Source organism: Babylonia areolata, chromosome 7 (assembly GCF_041734735.1).
Source record: "Babylonia areolata isolate BAREFJ2019XMU chromosome 7, ASM4173473v1, whole genome shotgun sequence".
NCBI lineage: Eukaryota > Metazoa > Mollusca > Gastropoda > Neogastropoda > Buccinidae > Babylonia > Babylonia areolata.
The window spans coordinates 4,781,749-4,804,535 of record NC_134882.1 but is presented as its reverse complement, the minus strand read 5'-3'; the positions used below and the strand labels follow the sequence as shown (position 1 = coordinate 4,804,535).

Below are 22,787 nucleotides of genomic sequence, written 5' to 3'. Positions count from 1 at the left end.
TCTTCAAATTTAGGTCTTTCTCTCACTGGAACAATGTTTCTCTCATATTTTTTTGTACAGACGAGTTTAAAAAAACAACAACCAAAAAACAAAACAAAAAACCAAGTTATAGGTTCCAAAACGTCTTATCACCACTGTGGCAGTGAATTCATACCCATTGTGTCTGTGGCTCTGCATAGGAAGGCAGGGCCCAATCCCAAAACACACACCAACCCCCCCCCCAACCCCCCCTCCCAAATTCACACCACTGGTCCACAGAACCTCCCTCATGAACTTACCATTATGGATCATCTGGTTGGCCTCAAAAGACAATTCTGACTTGTGGCTGGCCCGACATGCATAGCGAGTGATGACCGTCCTGGAACACCCAAGGGACACAACTCAGCCATCCCCACCATGGTGCCACCACTGCCTCCTTCTTCATTTCATATTCAAGTCAAGTTAGGTCAATGCCATTATCTCTCAAGAAACCCTCAACCATGTGGAACTCACAACACAAATGTATGATTTACATTTTAAAAAAACAAGTGAAGGTTTCAGCATTCAAACTTAAAGAGATCATATAAAATCACACTGACATATTTATAAAAAATAAAATAAAAAAGGTGGGGCCTCAGTTGCATGCAGACAACGGAGCACCCATTATCGTTTTCTTTTTCCTTTTTTTTTTTTTTTCCAATTTGGTGCATCATGTTGCCTCTCTTCACTGGCCAAAAAACCAAAAAACAAAAAAAAGAACAACAAAAACACAAACACACATTCATTCACAATTCAGTGTGTCACTGATTTTACTACAGATGAACAATACTACATCTTGCTTTGCTTTAGTGTTAGTGCATGTTACAATCATGTCTGGGTTTTTTAACTGACCTAGAGTGTTTCGTTTTGGTGCTTGTTTCTGTACCTCTCTCTCTCTCACTCACTCTCACTCAAAACAGTAATAGATTTAGTATGTATAGAACATTTTGCGGACGACATGATATGAAACCTTATTTGACGTTAAACATGGACAAATATCTAAGAATAATAACCACAAGATTTAGGTTGGGTGTGTCGAGTTTGGCTGTACATCGTTACAGATACAGTAAATTTGATGTTAATGATTCGATTTGCCCATTATGCCAGGAAGACAAAGAAGACGAAGTGCATTTTGTTTTGAGCTGCTCGGCTCTTAAAGGGTTAAGAGAAAGATATATTCCAGCCAGACATTTCCGACAACCTTGTACATTCAAGTTGTGCTTATTGATGTCGTCCAAAAGGCAAAATGATGTATGGAATTTGTCCATTTTCCTGCACAAAGCGTTTAAATTTAGAGAAATTGCAACCTCATAATATGTTTTGCAAATGTATCTGTGTTTCATGAGATTTCATGTGATTTTGGTTTTCTCGTATTTATTCAAACAAATGTGACGCAACAAATGTTGTTTGTGTACCCCTTCACAGGGGCTATGGCCTGATGAATAAATCATCCGTATCCGTATCTCACTCCTTACAACTGGACATGCTGGCATGGAGTATCGTGCATTTGTGTTTGTATGTTTGTGTGCATGCTCATGGAAGTGCACATGTGTGTGAGAGAGACCACGTGCGCGTGCGTGCATGTGTGGGTGTGCGTGTGTGTGCGCATGTGTGTGATCTCGTGATGAAAAATAAAATAAAATAAAAAAATATATAAGACCTTGAAAGTATTATGTAGCATTATTTGTGAATGCATAGGTCTCATATCTATGTTGCTGTTATACAATTCTCTTTCAAACATATACTGAATGTGTATGGGAGTGCCATAGCAAAATTTGCTGATGCACATTTTCGCAATGAGAATGATCTAAGTATTTTACCATTTTAGAAGAAAGACCACTCTTGCAGGAATTCCAAGTAAGGCTTCCAATATGGATAGAACTAATCGTATATTAATTTGACATATTCAAAAACATTTGACAAAATATGTTAGTACAATTAACAGTGAAAAGAATAAAACCAATTAACTAGCCAGCCAATCAACTAACCCCTCAATCAATTAACCAATCAATCAAATACATACTGTCTTTCCACATGATTTAGGAATGAAAATAATAATTTCAAAAAGAATGGGTGAAGACACAAGAAAATAAACAGCTGCAAAGTGATCAGGCCAGTAGCTGTGCATACACACATACAGACACACAAACACACATAAATACGGCACAAAACATACCTGCGATTTCCTTTAGACCCAGAGCCTGTGAGACTGGCATGGCTGCCTGTCAGACTGCTCGAGTTCGGCACTGAAGAATTCCTGCAGCAAAAAATGTACACACCACTCTGAAACAGGCACCTCCATTACATCTCTACTTATAACTGAGGCATAATTAGGGCATTCCATTCCATATTTCATCTGTATTCTATGGATCCACATCTATTCAATCTCTCTCTCTCTCTTTGAGTGTGTGTGTGTGTGTGTGTGTGTGTGTGTGTGTGTGTGTGTGTGTGTGTGTGTGTGTGTGTGTGTGTGTGTGTGTCTGTCTGTCTGTCTGTCTGTCTGTCTGTGTGTGTGTGTGTGTGTGTGTGTGTGTGTGTGTGTGTGTGTGTGTGTGTGTGTGTGTGTGTGTGTGTGAGTGTGTGTGTGTGTCTGTGTGTTTCTCTGTGTGTGTCTGTATCTGTGTGTCTCTGTGAGAGTGACTGCGTAGTAATCAATGCCTCATACACACACCTAAACCAAAGGCAACAGACCTGTCAAAACCTACAACTGGCTGTAAAATTACATATAATGTGAAACCATACCAACAAAAACTGCTTCCACTGAAAGAATAAATCCAGAAATATACAACATGGTTAACCACTGTACAAAATACCATCACAATCACCTAATTCGTTCTGAAGCAAAATGAGAGCATTCCATTAACCCCTTGACAGCTGTAACACAAACTGTGATGAAATGAAATCAGCGTGGCAAGAATTCGGAAGTGCAAACACTACTTCTTGCACACATTTTAGTTGTGTAACTAAATGTAACTGAACAAAAGTAATGCAATCCTAGGCAAAAGGAGTGCAAAAGAAGAAAAGGAGACTTGCAACCTGACTTGTATTCTCAGTCCTATCTCAGTTTGAGTAAGGCAACAGCCCTTCATTGACAAGCAGTCAGAGCAGTGAAGGGGTTAATCTGGATCAACTTTAGCAACCAGCGAAAGTAATAACTGAAATTACTTCCATGCCTGACATCAACTCAAGCAACCAGAAAAAGTTATGACTGATATAACTGAACTTACATGCTTGATATCAACTCTAGCAAACACGAAGAGTTATAACAGTAAACTGATGAACTGGCTTACATGCTCAATATCAACTCTAGCAACCAGCAAAAGTTACAACTAATATAACTAAGTTGCATGCTCAATTAGTCAATATCAACTCTAGCTACCAGCCAATGTTATAACAAATATAACTGACTGATTTACATGCTCGATATCAACTCGAGCAACTTGCAGAAGTGCAATGATTTAACTTTCAAAGTTTCAGGCCTACTATACACCCAACCAACCAGCTGAAGTAATAACTGATATAGCTGACTTACATGCTGGACCCAGTGTAGTCACTGGATGTCCTCTTCTTCACGCTCCCACTAAAAGCACCAAGAAAAAAGAGAGAAAAAAAAAGTGACAAAAGAAAAAAAGTGTTAGCAAAAGCACTTTAGCCCTATGTGACAAATTCTAGCCAAAAGCACTTTTTCTACACAAAATCACATTCCAATGCAAAGCAATTAAAAATCCCCCCCACCCCTCCCCCCGTTAAATGACTAAACACACACAAGCTCACACAATCACACACACAAATTCACATAAAACATCACACACACACACACACACACACATACACACACACACACTGAATAAATACATGCTGCCAATGAAGCTCGACAGAAAAATGTAGGTTTTTTTTTTTTTAAATCAAGCAAAAACTTCTATCCTCATAATACTGGAAAAAAACAAAAGCTTCAAATCTGCTGCTTCTTTTTTTTTTTTTTTTTTTTCTAGTTGCAGACTTTTGTCTAAAATTTCCAACAAAAAAAAAAAAAAAAAAAAAACCAAACCAATCCAACACCCTTGAAAATTCTGAATACATTGTTCAGCGGTCACCACCATGTTATGATATTACTGTGGTAGAGTCGAGTTTAGCAAACGATACAAGCTGTTCTAGGCCTGGGTCCTGGTTCAGAGGAGGTTGCATTCCCGGGGGTACTACTGCCAGTCTGGCAAGTTCAACAGTCAAGCCAATCTAATTCATCTTGCTAGATCAGCTGCGTTTCCCAAAGAAGGCAGTGACCAACACAAATCTGATTCAGAATGTTCAAAGATGTCTTGATACAGGGCTTGAGAAAGACAAAACGATCCAAGGTTTGACGAAAACATAATGTTATCAGCTCAACTGAAAGCTTTAGTTACAACTATTTGAATAAAGAAAAAAAATAAAAGCCCAGCAACAACAGACTTCCTCATGCCCCTGCACACACGCATGCATGAGCGCGCACACACACACACACACACACACACATATTACAAACACACACACACATATATCACACACACACACACACATGCACCTCTCAGTAGAGATGTAATATGCTCAAATTCAGATTCTAATGCTGCAGCAATAAAGACTGACTAAAAATGAAATAAAATAAAAAGAGGGAGAAAGAGAGACAATGAGGCAGATGGACAGGCAAGACTCACAATTGTGGAGAATCCATACTGCCGAAGCTGGCATTAAAACGGCTTGCTGTAACGGAAAAGAACAGAACACTGATATGTTCTTCCATACATCATTCCCTTTTATCTTTTCTCCCCACATATTTAACAACAACAAACTGTCCCTCACATTACATGACAACAAACTGTCCCCTCAAACTGTCCCCTCGCACATCAAACAACAACAAACTGTCCCCTCACACATTAAACAACAACAAACTGTCTCCTCACACATTAAACAACAACAAACTGTCCCTCACACATATTAAACAACAACAAACTGCCCCCAACACATTAAACAACAACAAACTGTCCCTCACACATTAAACAACAACAAACTGTCCCCTCACACATTAAACAACAAACTGTCCCCTCACACATTAAACAACAAACTGTCCCCTCACACATTAAACAACAAACTGTCCCCTCACACATTAAACAACAACAAACTGTCCCATCACACATTAAACAACAACAAACTGTCCCCTCACACATTAAACAACAAACTGTCCCCTCACACATTAAACAACAACAAACTGTCCCCTCACACATTAAACAACAAACTGTCCCATCACACATTAAACGACAAACTGTCCTCCCTTCATTTCACTGGCAGTCAACGAATGCACACTACATGGTTCTAATTCAAACTGGTCAAAATTATGGCATGTTTTATATATAAAAAGAATAGACAATGTGATCTAGTTGCCAACGAGAGGATTTAACAAACACTGACATTTCTCAGGTGAAGCAAATAATACACAACATCGACAGAAAACATTTCAGTACGCAGACTGGTCAAAAAAACCCTTGAAGTAAAATGATTAAAACAGAATCCTTACAGAAATATGCGCATGTCAATTCCATCTCACAACACAAAACATGCTACAAACGTTGGCACACAAATTACATCACCAACATGCAGAATCATCTCCTAGGAAAGTCACACAATGAAAACACCCTGTTCCAAAAGTCACTGTACTGCTCACCAACATCACAGGAAAAACAAAAATGTGGTGCCAAACACGCACAGCAAGCCTTAACGATACAAATCCACGTTGGAATTCTGGTGGAGCCACCTTCAATATCCAGAAGATTTTCATGCCAAGGGAGATGAGAAAGGGATGGGCAAGACAAGCCAAAGACAGAAAATGACTATCAATTGTGAAGAGTGTGTGTGTGTGTGTGTGTGTGTGTGTGTGTGTGTGTGTGCGCGCGCGCGCGCGTGCGTGCGTGTGTGTGTGTGAAAGGCTAGGGAGAGGGAGCTGTGGGTGAGAGGGGAATTGTTTCGGGGATTGGAGAAGGGTGGGAGCAGGGTAAAAGGGAAAGTGGACAAGAGGGAGGTTAGAAGAAACTGAGAAAAAGAGACAGACAGACAGACACAGAGAGAGTAATTCGAATGATTCACATTCTGATTATACATTCACTGATAGGCTTAAGTCCTGTCATAAATGGGCAAATAAACAATGAATATAATATCAAACTTGTTTACACAAGAGAGTCAAAAATGAAAACACCTAACCAATTATGTATCAATACAATCACAGAAACATGACAGTGAAACGCAGTATCTTAAGATGTAACAATTTCCCTGCAAAAAGAAAAGAGAGAGAGAGAGAGAGAGAGAGAGAGAGACAGAGAGTTCATACTCTACGTGTCCTGGGCTCCGCTCCTTGCAGAAGCACTAAGGTAAATACAGAGCCCGGTGAAATATAAAAAATATCAACAACAGAAGGCTGTGCATGTCTTTAAAACTTGTATTCTTAAAAAGCAGCTAGAATACAAGTTTTAAAGACATGCAGAGCCTACTCTTGTTGATATATAGATATATCAGAGAGAGAGAGAAAGAGACGGTGAGAAGAAAACTGAACTGCCTTGGTGCCTTCTAGAAATTGAAACTGAACTGCCATGTCCTCATTTCATCTTGTGCTAACTTTAAAAAGATTTTTCAAAACCTACAGAAGTTTGTTTCTGCGAACGCCACACAAACACTATGTTTTCACCAAAAAAATTTTCCCCCCCCATTCAGTAGATATGCATGACCGTTAGGGGACGCATGTACAAAACTCACATCAGCATCAAGGAATAAAAAAAACACCACCAAAAAACAATTAACCCCATGACTGCTGCTTCTTCTTCTCCTTCTGCGTTCACTCGTATGCACGCGAGTGGGCTTTTACGTGTATGACCGTTTTTACCCCGCCATGTAGGCAGCCATACTCCGTTTTCGGGGGTGTGCATGCTGGGTATGTTCTTGTTTCCATAACCCACCGAACGCTGACATGGATTACAGGATCGTGCGTATTTGATCTTCTGCTTGCATATACACACGAAGGGGGTTCAGGCACTAGCAGGTCTGCACATATGTTGACCTGAGAGATCGTAAAAATCTCCACCCTTTACCCACCAGGCGCTGTCACTGTGATTCGAACCCGGGACCCTCAGATTGACAGTCCAACGCTTTAACCACTCGGCTATTGCGCCCGTCTATGACTGCTGCTGATGGGTATGCTCGTACCATCATCGGTGAAGTGAAGGGCTGTTGCCTGACTGTGATAAGACTGAGGTCACCAGTCAGTATCTGAGTCGCCAGTCTTTACTTGAACTCCTTCCTCTTGAGATTGCATCACTTTTGTTCAGCAACTCACCACTCAGAAGAGCTTGGGAAGTGGTTCTCACCCTTCAAATTATCACGCCACACTGATTTTCATGTCACCACGGTTCAGCAGTCAGGGGATTAAATGTGAGCGAAACAACTGCAAGGATGGAGGTAAAAGAGAGAGAGAGACACACACACACACACATCCACTATATGTAGCTATTCATCCAAACATACATGCTACAACACTTTCTTTTTTATATGCATGCAACAAGAAATTTTTTTTTTTTTTTTTTCAAATTTCCTTTATCACTATTTTTTCATTTCTCAAGTACGTTCAAATGTTTCTTGATGCAATCAATTTGCTGCTTCCCCCCCCCCCCCTTTTTTTTTTAGGGCGCGGGGGAGGGGGTAGGGGAGGGAATTGTCAAAAACTACAGAAAAAAAAATCCATAAAATCCATATTATTGTTATACCGTATTAGGTCACTGACAACAAATACACAAATAAGACTCTGATGTCTTTTTTAAAGCCTTTCTTCATGCATAGAAAAAACAACAACAAAAGAACAAAAAAAATATGCAAGCAGAAGATGTAATCCAGTGACCAAGACAATATTTCAAAGCCAAAATCTGATACATAAACTTGTCTGTGTGTGTGTGTGTGTGTGTGTGATTGATTAAAGTTTCAGTTTGCCATCAGTTCATTTCTGTTTGTATGCTTGGAAAAGTGCTGTTCTTTGTTGTTGTTGTTGTTCGTGGTGGTGGTGTTGTTGTTGTTTCATGAAAAATGAAATAACACCAGTACTATATGTCACAACTATATCAACAAATCTGCTCCTTCCTGTCTCTGTGACTGTCCCATCTTGTTCTCTACAAAAAGTTTGTGTATGTGTGCGTTCTTTAAATCTGATTGAATGACACAGGAAGCAAATGATGAGCGCCCAGTGGCAATCATCAGTCGGGTCTACCCAGGTAGGCAGCCTCTGGTGCAAATGAACCTGTGATTGTAAAGTGCTTAGAGCTTGGTCTCAGACCGAGGATAGGTGCTATACATGTAACCATATCAATCAATATCAATCAGCTTCACGTCCACTCTTGCTTCCGTATTCCCAGAATGAAACACATCAGCTGGCCACCTCCCCTTCTCCATCTCAGGACTGTACAACTGCAATGAGCTCCCTCTTTCGCTTCGTCAAATCTCTGTACTCGGGTCTTACAACCCTGGCTTTAAAACCGACTTCTTTCCAAAACTGCTCTCCCCTCACCCCCTCTCCTTTCCAGTCTACAGTTTCTCTAGCTTTCTATTCACATGTATTTTTAAGTTTTATCCTTCGTCCCTCTGGATCAGAGTTATGCACGTATGTGAAGGAGTGGTGTGAAAGCGCTTTGATCTGTCTCTGACAAGATGAAGTGCTGCATTAATTCATCAGACTGCACTGAATAACATGACATAGTTTATGACGAAGAAGTTTTTGACTTGATTCAGAAAGGTGGCAGGGTAGTGCAACATAATCTGTCAAGTATCAAAAATAAACACAACTGCTGTGAAATGCAACATAACCTGTTCAGTATGAACAAATAAATAAAATAAAATAAAACAGTCATGAAATCATGAACAAATTAATGACCACACTGCAGTTAACAAGACAGTAAACATGAAAACATACCAGTTGAACATTTTAATAAAAGAACAGTCCTTTAAGTGCTCTGTGATTTTGAACCTGAACATTATCAGGTCGGGTTGTTGTTTTTTCAGAATCGAACAATATTACACTTTTACAGATCTACTACTGGCATCACACAAGGAAAAAAATAGAGGTACAAATCCATAATTTTAGGGGGGAAAAGGTGACATTAAAAACCACAAGCATGTAGCAATGAAAAATAGAAAAAAAAGACATTTTTTCCCCGCAATAACTTAAGAAGAAAGAAACTGAACAGTAATGCAGACTGAATCAATGAAACAAACAAAAAGAATCAACAGTAATGCGACAGATAGGACCAAAGAATACTCCATACTATTTCCAGGCCTTATCCTCACCAGACTGAAAATCTTCCAAACCAAACAAAAAGCCAAACTGAATGGAAATTTTGCTACACCGCTGACAAAACAGACCAACATATACCCCAGCATCAGTGTTCAATTTTTGTCACTTCTTGTTTTGTTTTTTCAATTATTTTTTTCTATGCATTAAGCTCTTTACTGAATGGTACTGCTCAAGGGTTTTATCAAAATTCCAAGACTTCCAAACCCTGAAGGGCAAAATGTATCTTTTGAAGACATTTCGGAAATGGTTCTCTCATCTTTCCAAGACTTTTCCACACTTCCAATATGTACGAACCCTGATGCAAACAAAACCAGGATCAACTGCAAAAAAAGAAAAGAAAAAAAGAAGCAAACAAAAACAAACAAAACAAACAAACAAACAAACAAAAAAAACCAAAGAAGAAAACTACAGATGAGGCCACCTCATGCACCACAGACTCCATTCCACATGGCATGCAAGCACTCACACTCAAACACACTGACACACAGAGCCCCAAAACCAAAACGTACAAGGAGGTGCCGACGAATCCAACAGTAACCAGGCAGGCAAACCTTCACAGAAAACACGTCAAAGACCAACTGAAGCATGTCACACAACTCACAGTACACACACAAACACACACACATGTGCTTTCAACCACAAGTCCAAATGAAGTATGTACACACAATAATTGTGCCTTCAATCCTGTGTCCAAATAAAACTTGTAACACATTCATAGTACACAAACATGTGCTCTAACAATGTAACCTAATGAAGCATGTGAATTTTTACTGTAACACATTCACTCTGGTCATAGAACACACAACAATGTTCTTGAACAGCATGTCCTAATGAAGCATGTAGCACACACACAGTACACACCAACCAGTGTACTTAAACTGTGTGTCTGAATGAAGTTTATACACACAAAAACATGTTTTCAACTCTCCGTAAAAACAAACCATGTCAAACGCACACAGTACACACATAAATGTGTTTAAACTGTGCATCTGAATGAAATATATACACTGAAAAATGTGCTTTCAACACTGTATTCAAAGGAGGCATACAACACACAAACACATGCTTAAAATGCATGTCTGAATGGGGTAACACACTCATAAAACACACAAATGTGCTTTTCAACACCAAATCCCAAACACAAACAAAACAACATCCAGTGAAATCCAAAGGATGTTGATACTACAGTAAGACAAAACAAAACAAAAAAACCCACAACAGATCTAATCACTTCAATTCTTTTTTGTTCCTTCTGATGTCTGTTAATCGATTCTTCAAACATGCGTCTATGCCAATGAGGCCAATGTGTGTACTATTAAAGAAAACAGAATGCAGATAAATATGTAGTCTGAAAGCTGAAAACACAGACAGTGTCAATTTAAAAACAAATAAAAATAAGATGGTAACTTGATTTAGTATAACTAAGTTGTGTTGAAAGCTGCTAGGAAGGAAATGAAGCAAACTAGATCTGTGTCAAAACACAGCCCCAAGCTCTGGGAAGTCAACAATGTCATTTGTTGTTGCTTTTGACTTTTTTTTTCTTCTCTATTTTAAAAAAGCAATTAAAAACAAAAGGCAATAATAAGAATTAATTAATTAATTTAAAATGCAAATAGTGCCGTCAGTTCAACTGAGATTTTTTTCAATTTCAACCCCTTGCACTGAAAATATTTCTCTGAAAATGCCCTCCCCTAACAAAGCTTATTTTTTGTTGTTTTTTTAAAGACGTAACAATGGCTTCATGCTATTTTCCCATATGCTTCATTATATTTTGTGACATATCTTTTACATTAAAATTGGTATTCTTGTTTGTTTTTTTCTATTTTGTGAAATATCTTTTACATTGTCTTCTTATTTCTGTCTATCTCCAGATGATCTGAAACTCTGCTTGGCGATACAGAGTTATAATGTTGTCATGTATTATACCGGTAATAGCAAGTTAAAACATTGCAACAGATGTTGGGTTTTTCCTCCATCGTCCTGCAAATCCCACTGATATAAACTGGCCAACATGCATTCTTGGAACCAAGCTCTCACTATCACAGTCACAACAATTAAGAATGATTGAGAACACCATTCAAAAAACACAAATGGTCAGGCACAAACGCTCCTGAAAAAAACACTTTTCTCAATTCAACAGGCAAACACAAAAGACATAAATGACCCTGGTGAAAACATGTTAATCAAAAATGTAGATGACTGCAATTTTTCCCCCATGTCACCACTGTGTGTTTCTATCATTTTGATGAAGAGATAACAGTAAATTCTTATTAGTTCTTTTTTTCAAAATATGCCTTATCCTTGTATGTAACCAAGCCAACCAAAAATGGAGCTGTAAATAATTTTGAGAAAATCATGAATATAAGTAGCATACAAATCTACGCAAACTAAAAACATATATATTCATACAAGATGTAGAATGCAGTTGTAACTTGTAAATAAATATATTTATACATATATATGCATTCATATCAGTAGACGCATATTGTTGAAAACAATAAAATAACAAGTTCAAATGAGATCTACCACCACAACTACTACACTGCTACTGCATGTGTATTAACAGACCAATCCCTCCAGCCCGGCCACCACAAGCAGACTACAGCAATAATCTGTTACCTGTGGGGACAGTGTCCAAATCCAAATCTATTACTTCTGGGCTAGCTAGAGTGGCTGTTTGCAACACAGTACAGACAACAGGTCATGAGAGACGGGTGAAGACAGGGGGTGTTTTGGGGGGCAGGGTGGAGGGGTGTGTGTGTGTGTGTGTGTGTGTGTGTGTGTGTGGTGTGCTGTGCTGTGCTGTGCTTTGTTGTAACTTTTATCTTGCACTGTACTTGTCACAACAGATTTCTCTGCACGAAATTCAGGCTGCTCTCCCTGGGGAAAGAGCAATGCTACAGAAAAGCACCCCCCCCCCCCCCCTTTTTTTTTTTCTTCTTTTTCTTGTCTTTTAGTATATTTGTTTCTCTATCAAAGTGTATTGTTCTAAAGATTCAAGTGATATTCTATCCATACTTTTGTCTCCATAATTCTTTCCATAATGTCCCGAAGTCAGTGGTTGTTGTCAAAATTGGCACTGCAAAGGTACACAGAAGGGAGGTAATATACTAAGTAAGGTCACTGGCATTGGCTACTTTCAATTTCTCCACATGAGCAGGGGTAGTAGTGTGCACAGGACAGGATTCTGACCCCTACTGGAGTCAGCATCACCATTTTGCCATCAAGCTTCCCTTTCCATCTTTTTTTTTTTTAAATAACATTAGCATGTGTAAGCATAAGCGTGTGTTTGTGCCTTGAACCAAAAGCCAGGCACACTATTTTCCACTATCATCATTACCATCATAAGCAGGAGTTAAATATCTTATGCTGATCATACTGTCAAAGATGAAAAACAATGGACAAGGAAGAAAAGGAACAAACAAACGAACACAAAGAAGTACAACACACACACACACACACGCGCGCGCACGTGTACACACACACTACTTATACTGTGTCTGTAAACACAATGCACAAGCTCTCTTAATCACTCAGGGGTGGAAGTGGGGAAAGTAAACAGATAGGTATTCAACCAGAGGTATCAAAGGCATCAAAATAAATCTGTTCATCTACATACAATGTTTATCATGTGACAAACACCATCTCATTCTGAAGCAAAATGAACAGGAGGGATAGTGCAGTGAACATCACAATACAACAGAAAAATCACGTACACTAATGGCCAGATAGTAGAGTCAGGAACACTGGAGTAATACAGTGCAGTGCAGTATATGCATATGAGTACAGTACAGCAACACTATGTTCAGCTGTCCATACAGTCCAGTCCAGTGCAGTTCAGGAATGAACTGTGCTCATCTATATTTTATTGGACTTTGAAATTAAAAGATTTGTGCAATCCAGTAGTACAGTACAGTACAGTACAGTACAGTACCGTACCATACCGTACCGTACCGCACCGTACCGTACAGTATCATATAGTATAGTACAGTCAGTGTAATACAGTATAGAACAGCACAGTACAATGCAGATCAGTACACTACAGAAGAGCACAGAACAGTACAGTGGAAAGCAGTAGAGTACAGAACTGCACAATCCAGTCCAATGCAGATCCATGTGGTGCAATGCAGAACACTTAACTATCATCAAACCCAGTCCAGCACAATGCAGCAGCACAGTACAGAAATACACCATACCTATCTGCACCACACTGTCCTGTCCTGTCCAAGTCTACTGACTAAAAGGAACACAAAACAGGACCTGTCCTGTGTAAGACTCTTGACTCTAAGACACACACAACACAGGACACAGGACACCACACACACCCTTACCGAGGGCGCTGACGTTGGCGTAGGTCGGCATGTCGTACGAGGGCCGGCGGAATCCGTCAGGGGTCGCTGACCCTGCCCCCCCACCGTAGGAGGAAGCAGAGGAGGGGGTGGAGGGGCCGGTGCGGGGAGAGAACCCAGCCTTGGAGGAGGAGGAGTTGAGCGACTCAGTGCTGCTGCTGGTGCTGCCCAGCAGCTCAACGCCTGGTGAGGAATTATTACCATCATTATACACATGTCCACTGTATTTTTTTTCTTTTTTAAGTTAACTCTCTCCGGACGACGGAATGCGTGACCATTCCTACATAAAATGTATTCGGATTCGGACAAAGGAATGGAACAGCATTTCCCAAAAGTAAAAAACCATCATGCGCTGTACACATGATTTTCTGATTAGCCAAGCAGAGTGCGCTATTCTGGGTCACTCCACAACCGAACGGTACGATTGGACAGCCTGTCATGTGTGACCTGACTCGCACACATGCTGACAAAGTCACTGACCGGTCGCCTGCTTGCATGGCAACCTGTTAACAAAAGGCGTCTGAAGCGGGTTCCTCTCAAAATGTTGCAGAGCGAACTTGAAATGCTACAAACTGAAGGGTCGGACACTGAAGAGGTGGATGATGATGAAGAAGAAAGTGAATTAAGTGCAGAAAGCGAGCATGGGTATGGTAATTCGGGGTGAAAAATTGGTATTATTTTCTACATTATGGCAAAACTGTAAAAACAGGATGAGAAATTTGATATTTTTATATGGAATAGCCCAACACATAACAACCAGTTGTGAAAGTTTCATTTTCTTACTCTGTATTTTCTATTTTTTGCAATTTTTTCCCTTGCAAATGGGCCATCTGTGGGGGAAAAGCAAGGGAGAAAACCTGCCATCCCGAGTGAGTTAAGGTCCCATAGTTTTTTTCATGACAATTGGAGCAGTGATTTCATATCCACTGTGGCTAGGGCTCAGCACAGGAAGGCGGGGCCTAAACCTCTCCTTCAGTCATTTCAACCTTCCTCTGGTCAGGTACTCAATCACACCTGGACGAGTTAGGAAAACAGGGGTAAGCTGTCTTTCCCAAGGACACAACAACATGCCCAAAAGGGGCCTTGAAGTTGAACCCTGATCATTGGCGATCACTAGATCAGAAGTCCAACGCATAGCCAATTCTGCCACGGTACCTCTGTATATATAATATATCTAAAGGCTTTGCTAAAACAATCCTCCAATCAACTGTTGAGGGGAAAAAAAACAGAGGGGAACACAGGAAAAATGGACTCACAATACTGCAAAATGGACGTGAAAACCATCGTTGACAAACTGTCAGACCTTTAGGAAGTTGGTGAAAAGTTCTGTGCAGCACCCTTGACGGAGTTGAGGGAGAAGAAGAGGAGAAAAAGAATACACAGGATTCCCTCGGATGTAACAAAACAAACTTTCATTCTTTACACAGGATTCCCTCAGATGTAACCAAACAAACTTTCATTCTCTACACAGGATTCCCTCGGATGTAACCAAACAAACTTTCATTCTCTACACAGGATTCCCTCGGATGTAACCAAACAAACTTTCATTCAACACACAGGATTCCCTCAGATGTAACCAAACAAACTTTCATTCTCTACACAGGATTCCCTCGGATGTAACCAAACAAACTTTCATTCAACACACAGGATTCCCTCGGATGTAACCAAACAAACTTTCATTCTCTACACAGGATTCCCTCGGATGTAACCAAACAAACTTTCATTCAATACACAGGATTCCCTCGGATGTAACCAAACAAACTTTCATTCAACACACAGGATTCCCTCGGATGTAACCAAACAAACTTTCATTCAATACACAGGATTCCCTCGGATGTAACCAAACAAACTTTCATTCTTTTCTCACACCTTTTCCAGACCAGACTGAAATGTTTCCATTCCGAAGAAAAACTGACTAAAAAAAAAACACAAAAAAACCCAACAAGAACAAACTCTGCAACACTACCAATGAAAGTGATTTGCAAATATCCCGTTAACAGTGTTCAATTTTCACTACTTTTTCTTTGTTTGGGGTTGTTGTTTTCTTTTTTTTGTTTGTTTGTTTGTTTGTTTTTAATGTATTAAAGCTCTTTGTTGAATGGCAGTGGTCAAGGAATTTAAATCCCAAGACTTTCCCACATTCTGAAGGGCAAAACATATTTTCCTAAGATTTTTCCAGTCTTGGAAAAGATTCTCTCATTTTTCCAAGATTTTTCCTGATTCCAAAGACCCTATATGAATGCTGTACACATTAAACATGAACACATCCATAAATCAAAACAATACAAAACAGATACACACATGCTGTTTCCTTGATCCTGCCAGTTCCTTGGCTCACAAACTGAATAAAATATCTCCAAAATGACCATATTGAGAAATTACCAACTGATATATCCAAACGTCTATGGAAATGGTCTTTAAACCTATATATATGGCTTTCACAAAAACGACGGATTTCAGTGCTTCAAATCATCCATGCAAATATGGGGAGAAAAAATGATTGAAAATAATTAGTCAAAATATGTATATATGAGACTGACCACAGACAGATGCCTTTCTTTTAAGGCATTTTGAATTTTATACATGTTCCTGCTCACACACATTATTTCTTGATTTTTTTAAACAACTCAATGGTGTGGCTAATGCTCTGTTTAAGCACACTCCACCACTCTTTCCATTCATAAATATACTTCCTTTCTCCACACAATTCTCACCACTTTCCACTCCACTTCCTTTCTCCACACAATTCTCACCACTTTCCACTCCACTTCCTTTCTCCACACAATTCTCACCACTTTCCACTCCACTTCCTTTCTCCACACAATTCTCACCACTTTCCACTCCACTTCCTTTCTCCACACAATTTTTACCACTTTCCACTCCACTTCCTTTCTCCACTTCCTTTCTACACACAATTCTCACCCCTTTCCACTCCACTTCCTTCCTCCACACATTCTCACCCCTTTCCACTCCACTTCATTTCTCCACACAATTCTTACCACTTTCCACTCCACTTCCTTTCTCCACTTCCTTTCTCCACACATTCTCACCACTTTCCACTCCACTTCCTTTCTCCACACAATTCTCACCACTTTCCACTCCACTTCATTTCTCCACACATTCTCACCACTTCCCAATCCACTTCCTTTCTCCACACAATTCTCACCACTTTCCACTCCACTTCCTTTCTCCACACAATTCTCACCACTTTCCACTCCACTTCCTTTCTCCACACAATTCTCACCACTTTCCACTCCACTTCCTTTCTACACACATTCTCACCACCAACCACTCCACTTCCTTTCTCCACACAATTCTTACCACTTTCCACTCCACTTCCTTTCTCCACACAATTCTCACCACTTTCCACTCCACTTCCTTTCTACACAATTCTCACCACTTTCCAATCCACTTCATTTCTCCACACATTCTTACCACTTTCCACTCCACTTCCTTTCTCCACACAATTCTCACCACTTTCCACTCCACTTCCTTTCTACACACATTCTCACCACTTTCCAATCCACTTCATTTCTACACACATTCTCACCACTTTCCAATCCACTTCCTTTCTCCACACATTCTCACCACTTTCCAATCCACTTCATTTCTACACACAATTCTCACCACTTTCCAATCCACTTCATTTCTCCACACATTTTCACCACTTCCCAATCCACTTCATTTCTCCACACATTTTCACCACTTTCCAATCCACTTCATTTCTCCACACATTCTCACCACTTTCCAATCCACTTCCTTTCTCCACACATTCTCACCACTTTCCAATCCACTTCCTTTCTCCACACAATTCTCACCACTTTCCAATCCACTTCCTTTCTACACACATTCTCACCACTTTCCAATCCACTTCATTTCTCCACACATTCTCACCACTTTCCAATCCAGTTCTTTCTACACACATTCTCACCACTTTCCAATCCAGTTCTTTCTACACACATTCTCACCACTTTCCAATCCAGTTCTTTCTACACACATTCTCACCACCAACCAGTCCATTTCCTTTCTCCCCACAATTCTATCCACCAACCACTCCACTTCCTTTCTCCACACAATTCTCACCACTTTACACTCCACTTCCTTTCTACACACAAGGCGTGACATGGAGTGATGGCCTAGATGTCCGCCAAGGAAGCGAGAGAATCTGAGCTCGCTGGTTCGAATCACGGCTCAGCCGCCGATATCTTCTCCCCCTCCACTGGACCTTGAGTGGTGGTCTGGGCGCTAGTCATTCAGATTTGACGATAAATCAAGGCCCCATGTGCAGCATGCACTTAGCGCATGTAGAAGAACCCATGGCAACAAAAGGGTTGTTCCTGGCAAAATTCTGTAGAAAAATCCACTTCGATAGAAAAAACAAATAAAACTGCACGCAGGAAAAATAAAAAAAAAAGGGTGGCACTGTAGTGTAGTGACGCGCTCTCCCTAGGGAGAGCATCCCGAATTTCACACAGAGAAATCTGTTGTGATAAAAAGAAATACAAATACAAATACAATTCTCACCACTTCACTCCAGTTCCTTTTTCCACACACTCTCTCATCACTCTCCCCCTCACCTCCAGTGCTGGGGTTGTACACCTGGATGGGCCTCGGCTTCCCTCCCCTTGCTGATGATCCATGACCTCCGTAGGAGCGAGAGGGCGTGCCCCAGGAAGGTGAGGACCCCTGGTGAGAGGCTCCCTCGCTGCCGAAGGAGGACACTGACGAGGAGGGTCGGGTCTGCATGGCTGTGTGGTTCTCGCAGACGCCATAGCGATCTATCGGGGAAGTGTATGCAGACTCTGGTGGTTGGCTGGCGGCCATTCGACCCTTGGGGTCAGGTGCCTCAGTTTCGTCTGGCGGGTGACTGAATATCTGTGGAAGGAACCAGAGCAAACAGTAAAGATTCAGTTTCAAGGAAGTGTCAGAGTGTGCGAACAGATCCATATATGCTGCACTAGTCTACATGTGAAACAAATTTTTAAACATTTTTGAAAGGCAGCAGATGCCTGACCTTTGCATAAGCCAAACAAGCTGATCAGGCCTCTAATAAATAAAAAAAATAAATCAGATTTTTTTTAAAAGTCAATTTCTTCTGGGGAGAAAACAAATCCTGAAAAGTCAGTCCTCCATTTTGACTGGTGCAAAGTGGCTCTACAGACCCTGGATCCCCTGGATTTCTGAGTAGTAACGTCATCTTCGCAAATAGATCAGAATCTAACTTGGTTTCGTCAGCTTGTCAAGATGGGGCAAGTCAAGACAAGACAGGACAGGAAAGACACGACAAAAGACATGACTGGATCAGGCAAGAAACAAGTCGGGAACGAGGAAATGACAGATCAAGGCAAGACATGAAAAGACAGAACTAAACAAGACAGGAAAAGACAGAACAGGACAGGAAGAACAAGACAGGAAAAGACAGAAGAGGACAGGAAAAGACAGAAGCGGACAGGAAAAGACAGAAGAGAAAAAGAAGAGGACAGAAAAAGACAGAAGAGGAGGACAGTAGAAGACAGTAGAGGACAGGATAAGACAGAAGAGGACAGGAAAAGACAGAACTAGGCAAGGCAAGAAAAGACAGAACAGGACACGACAAGACAAGGGCAAGGCAAAAGACAAAGACAGGTAAAGGCAGGAAAAGGCAAGACAAGGCAAGGCAAGGCAAGGTGAAAGACAAAACCTGACAAGTCAAGACAGGACGGGACGAGACATGACAAAGCAAGATAAGGGCAGGGCAAGGCAAGACAAAACAGTTCACGACACAAGCCAAGCCAAGCCAAGGCAAGGCAAAGCAAGACAAGGCAGTGAAGCGGACGTGTCAAACCTCATCGTAGTTGTTGATCAGCAGCTCCACAATGATGTTGCAGAACTTGATGTCCATAATGGCCGCCATCGTTTCCTCCTCAGGCCGCATCAGGGAGGGGCCGAAACACACCCCCAGGTTGGCCACCGTCATCTTGTTCTCGTCCGACCGGTCAGACACCCTGAAAACACACACTCACCTGTGTCAGACACCCTGTGAGAGAGAGACAGACAGAGACAGAGAGAGAGAGAGAAAAAGAAAAAGATAGAGATACTGAGAGAGAGACAGATAGACAGACAGACAGACAGAGACACAGAGAGAGAGACAAAAAGAGAGAGATAGAGACAGAGAGAGAGAAAGAGAGACAGACAGACAGACAGACTATGGAGACAGAAGACAGAGACAGAGAGGAAGAGCAAGAGAAAGTAAAAAAGAGAGTGTGTGAGTGAGAGTAAGCATGAGTTTGTATGTGTGTGTGTGTGTGTGTGTGTGTGTGTGTAATGTGTCCACACCATCAATCACAAATCGAAAACATTCTTGGTTTCAAAGCATCCAATGATTCCTTCCCAAATCTGTCAAACAGCCAATCAAAAAAGCCTACTCTGTCTTTGACCAATAGCTCCCTACCTCTTCAGGTGGCCAATCAGCAGTTCCAGCATCTCAAAGTTGGCCTTAGGAAGAAGGTAGCAGTACTTGTGGACATCAAGCTTCCGCAGTGTCTTGGACTCTTGTTCTGAACAAGGAACAAGCATGTGAATAAATACATGAATGAATAAATAAACACACACACATCCATACATACTAACTACAATATTTGTCAGCTGTATTGTTCTTACTTTTCTTTTTTCATAAATGCAACAATATTAATTTCTTCCTGTAGAGACATCCCTTCCTGCAGAGACATCTGTCAAATACTTAGTGTTTGCATGTATGTACATTATGACATGACTTAATATAAGACTTTCTTGCTGTCACATCAAATTCACTGTATTTGTCTTGTGACTTTTTTCAGATAAAATACTATTCTAGCCTATTTGCGATAAATAGAAAAAAAACAACACAAACAATACACTCTATCACCAAAAAGCTGAATGCTTTACTTCAGTGCCAGGTGTGGTGTGCTAGAGTTGTGTGGTTTTTGCGTATACAAATGCCTGCAAGTGTATGCATGGAAGCGTGCTGGAAAACACCCATAGCTATGCATAACTGCAGCTGCTAGTTTTCATGCACAACCGCCCAATCTGTCCACACCTGCACAGGTGACTACCCAAGATTAATACACACATATTTCAAGGAGATGAAGAAAGTTAACATATCCATGACAAAATATATGTGATTTTGCATAAGTCAGTATTGCACGTCAGTGTTATAAGGCGAAAAACTACTGTTTGCTTTAAGAGTACATTTATTTGGCAGCAACAGGGTTGCTTGTCAACACAGAAACAATAGATCGGACTTGAAATTCTCTGTGGGGACCTGTGGGAATGTTTATTTCTTCTTACTGTGGTAAGGAAACAATTACGTCCTCTTTTCCTATATATAAACAGTATATGTAACAAATACTGCTTTTGTAATGAACAATGTCTGCTGAATTATCAATACTCTGCTGGTAATTATTTTCATTAACTGTCTCTTTAGCTACAGAGGGCAAGTAGACAAGAAGAGGTTTTCTTTTATCAACTGTATCCAGAACAAATGAAAGTTATCTGGGAATTTCTGGCCCTGGATGGTGATGACAATGATGGTGTACAAACTGTGTCAGTACCAGATCTTGCTGTGGTTGCAAATACAAGTCAACAGACTGAGTTTCAGTTTCAGTTTCAGTAGCTCAAGGAGGCGTCACTGCGTTCGGACAAATCCATATACGCTACACCACATCTGCCAAGCAGATGCCTGACCAGCAGACTGAACAATGTGATAAGATTGAGATTACTGGATGGGCGTCAAAAATATTTTTCTTTTCTTTGACTTCTTGTTCTTGGGTTTATATTAGCTTTATTCAGCAACACTAATTATATAAACAAAACGTGCATAAATGTTGGAAATGCAGTTAAAACTGATGCCACACTGATCTCATTTCATCAAGGTTGAGGAGTGAAGGGGCATACATACAAATAATACCACATTATAATAAACCAATAAGTGGAGTGATGGCCAAGAAGTAACGTGTCAGCCTGGAAAGCGAGAGAATCTGAGCACACTGGTTCGAATCACGGCTCAGCCGCCGATATTTTCTCCCCCTCCACTGGACCGTGAGTGGTGGTCTGGACGCTAGTCATTCGGATGAGACGATAAACCGAGGTCCCACGTGCAACATGCACTTAGCACACGTAAAAGAACCCATGGCAACAAAAGGGTTGTTCCTGGCAAAATTCTGTAGAAAAATCCACTTTGACAGGAAAAACAAATAAAACTGCATGCAGGAAAAAATACAAAAAAATGGGTGGCGCTGTAGTGTAGCGACGCACTCTCCCTTGGGAGAGCACCCTGAATTTCACAGAGTAATCTGTTGTGATAAAAAGAAATACAAATACAAATACAAAAAAAAGACTTACTTGCTGCTTTTATGAACTGATCATGAAGCTTGAAGGTCATTAAGGGTTCTGGTAAAGACCTGAAATGATCCAGCAGATTCAGGTGAATGCCTGTACACATAAGTAACAAACATGCCAAGCAACAGTTCTCCTTGAGGTCTACTGTCAATATGTTTATGTACATAATATACATACATACACTTAAGCATGGTGAATGCACAAACACATGCACCTCTCTAAGCATGAAAAAACATAACGCATTTACCGCTAACTTTATCAATCTTAGAAAGAAATGTCTAATATCTGCAGGAGATATGTTACTTCTTTTCTTGCGTTTTACATGGTCAGAAAGCTTTTTTTTTCTTCTTTCTTTTGCCTGATTTACTGTCGATACACACATACAGAAATTCACTGTCTGACATGTGCAAAATGAAAAAAAGAAAAAGTAAATGAATAAATCATTAAAAAAGAATGTAAATTTGTTGACCTATATTCATTTAATCTACCACTTTGATGCTATAAACTTATAATGTTTTTTCTAAAAGTAATACACTGGAAAACATGTTATACTGTCAATGAGATCCAATTAAAGCCTTACTGCATAAATGCCATAGCAGCCAATACAAGAAAATGCACATCTACCCAAAGCTGCGTGTGTGCGTCAGAGGGCTGGATTAATCAGACCACTTGTTGTAACCTTCAGTAACTTACAACAACAGTAACGAGTAACT

The 22,787-nt window shown here is 40.4% G+C and overlaps 1 protein-coding gene across 1 annotated transcript in view; it reads right to left on the bottom strand.

Moving 5' to 3' along the window:
* The window catches only part of LOC143283672 (rho GTPase-activating protein 26-like), a 56,528-nt gene that overhangs the window by 7,308 nt on the left and 26,433 nt on the right, over window positions 1–22,787 (bottom strand). Inside the window, exons 19-27 of the mRNA XM_076589891.1 lie at window positions 22,078–22,136; window positions 20,150–20,255; window positions 19,544–19,703; window positions 18,297–18,594; window positions 13,702–13,902; window positions 4,707–4,752; window positions 3,551–3,598; window positions 2,195–2,275; window positions 279–358 (exon numbers count right to left, since the gene is read on the bottom strand). Coding sequence (XP_076446006.1) covers window positions 279–358; window positions 2,195–2,275; window positions 3,551–3,598; window positions 4,707–4,752; window positions 13,702–13,902; window positions 18,297–18,594; window positions 19,544–19,703; window positions 20,150–20,255; window positions 22,078–22,136 — 1,079 coding nt within the window. The remainder of the gene's footprint in view (window positions 1–278; window positions 359–2,194; window positions 2,276–3,550; window positions 3,599–4,706; window positions 4,753–13,701; window positions 13,903–18,296; window positions 18,595–19,543; window positions 19,704–20,149; window positions 20,256–22,077; window positions 22,137–22,787) is intronic.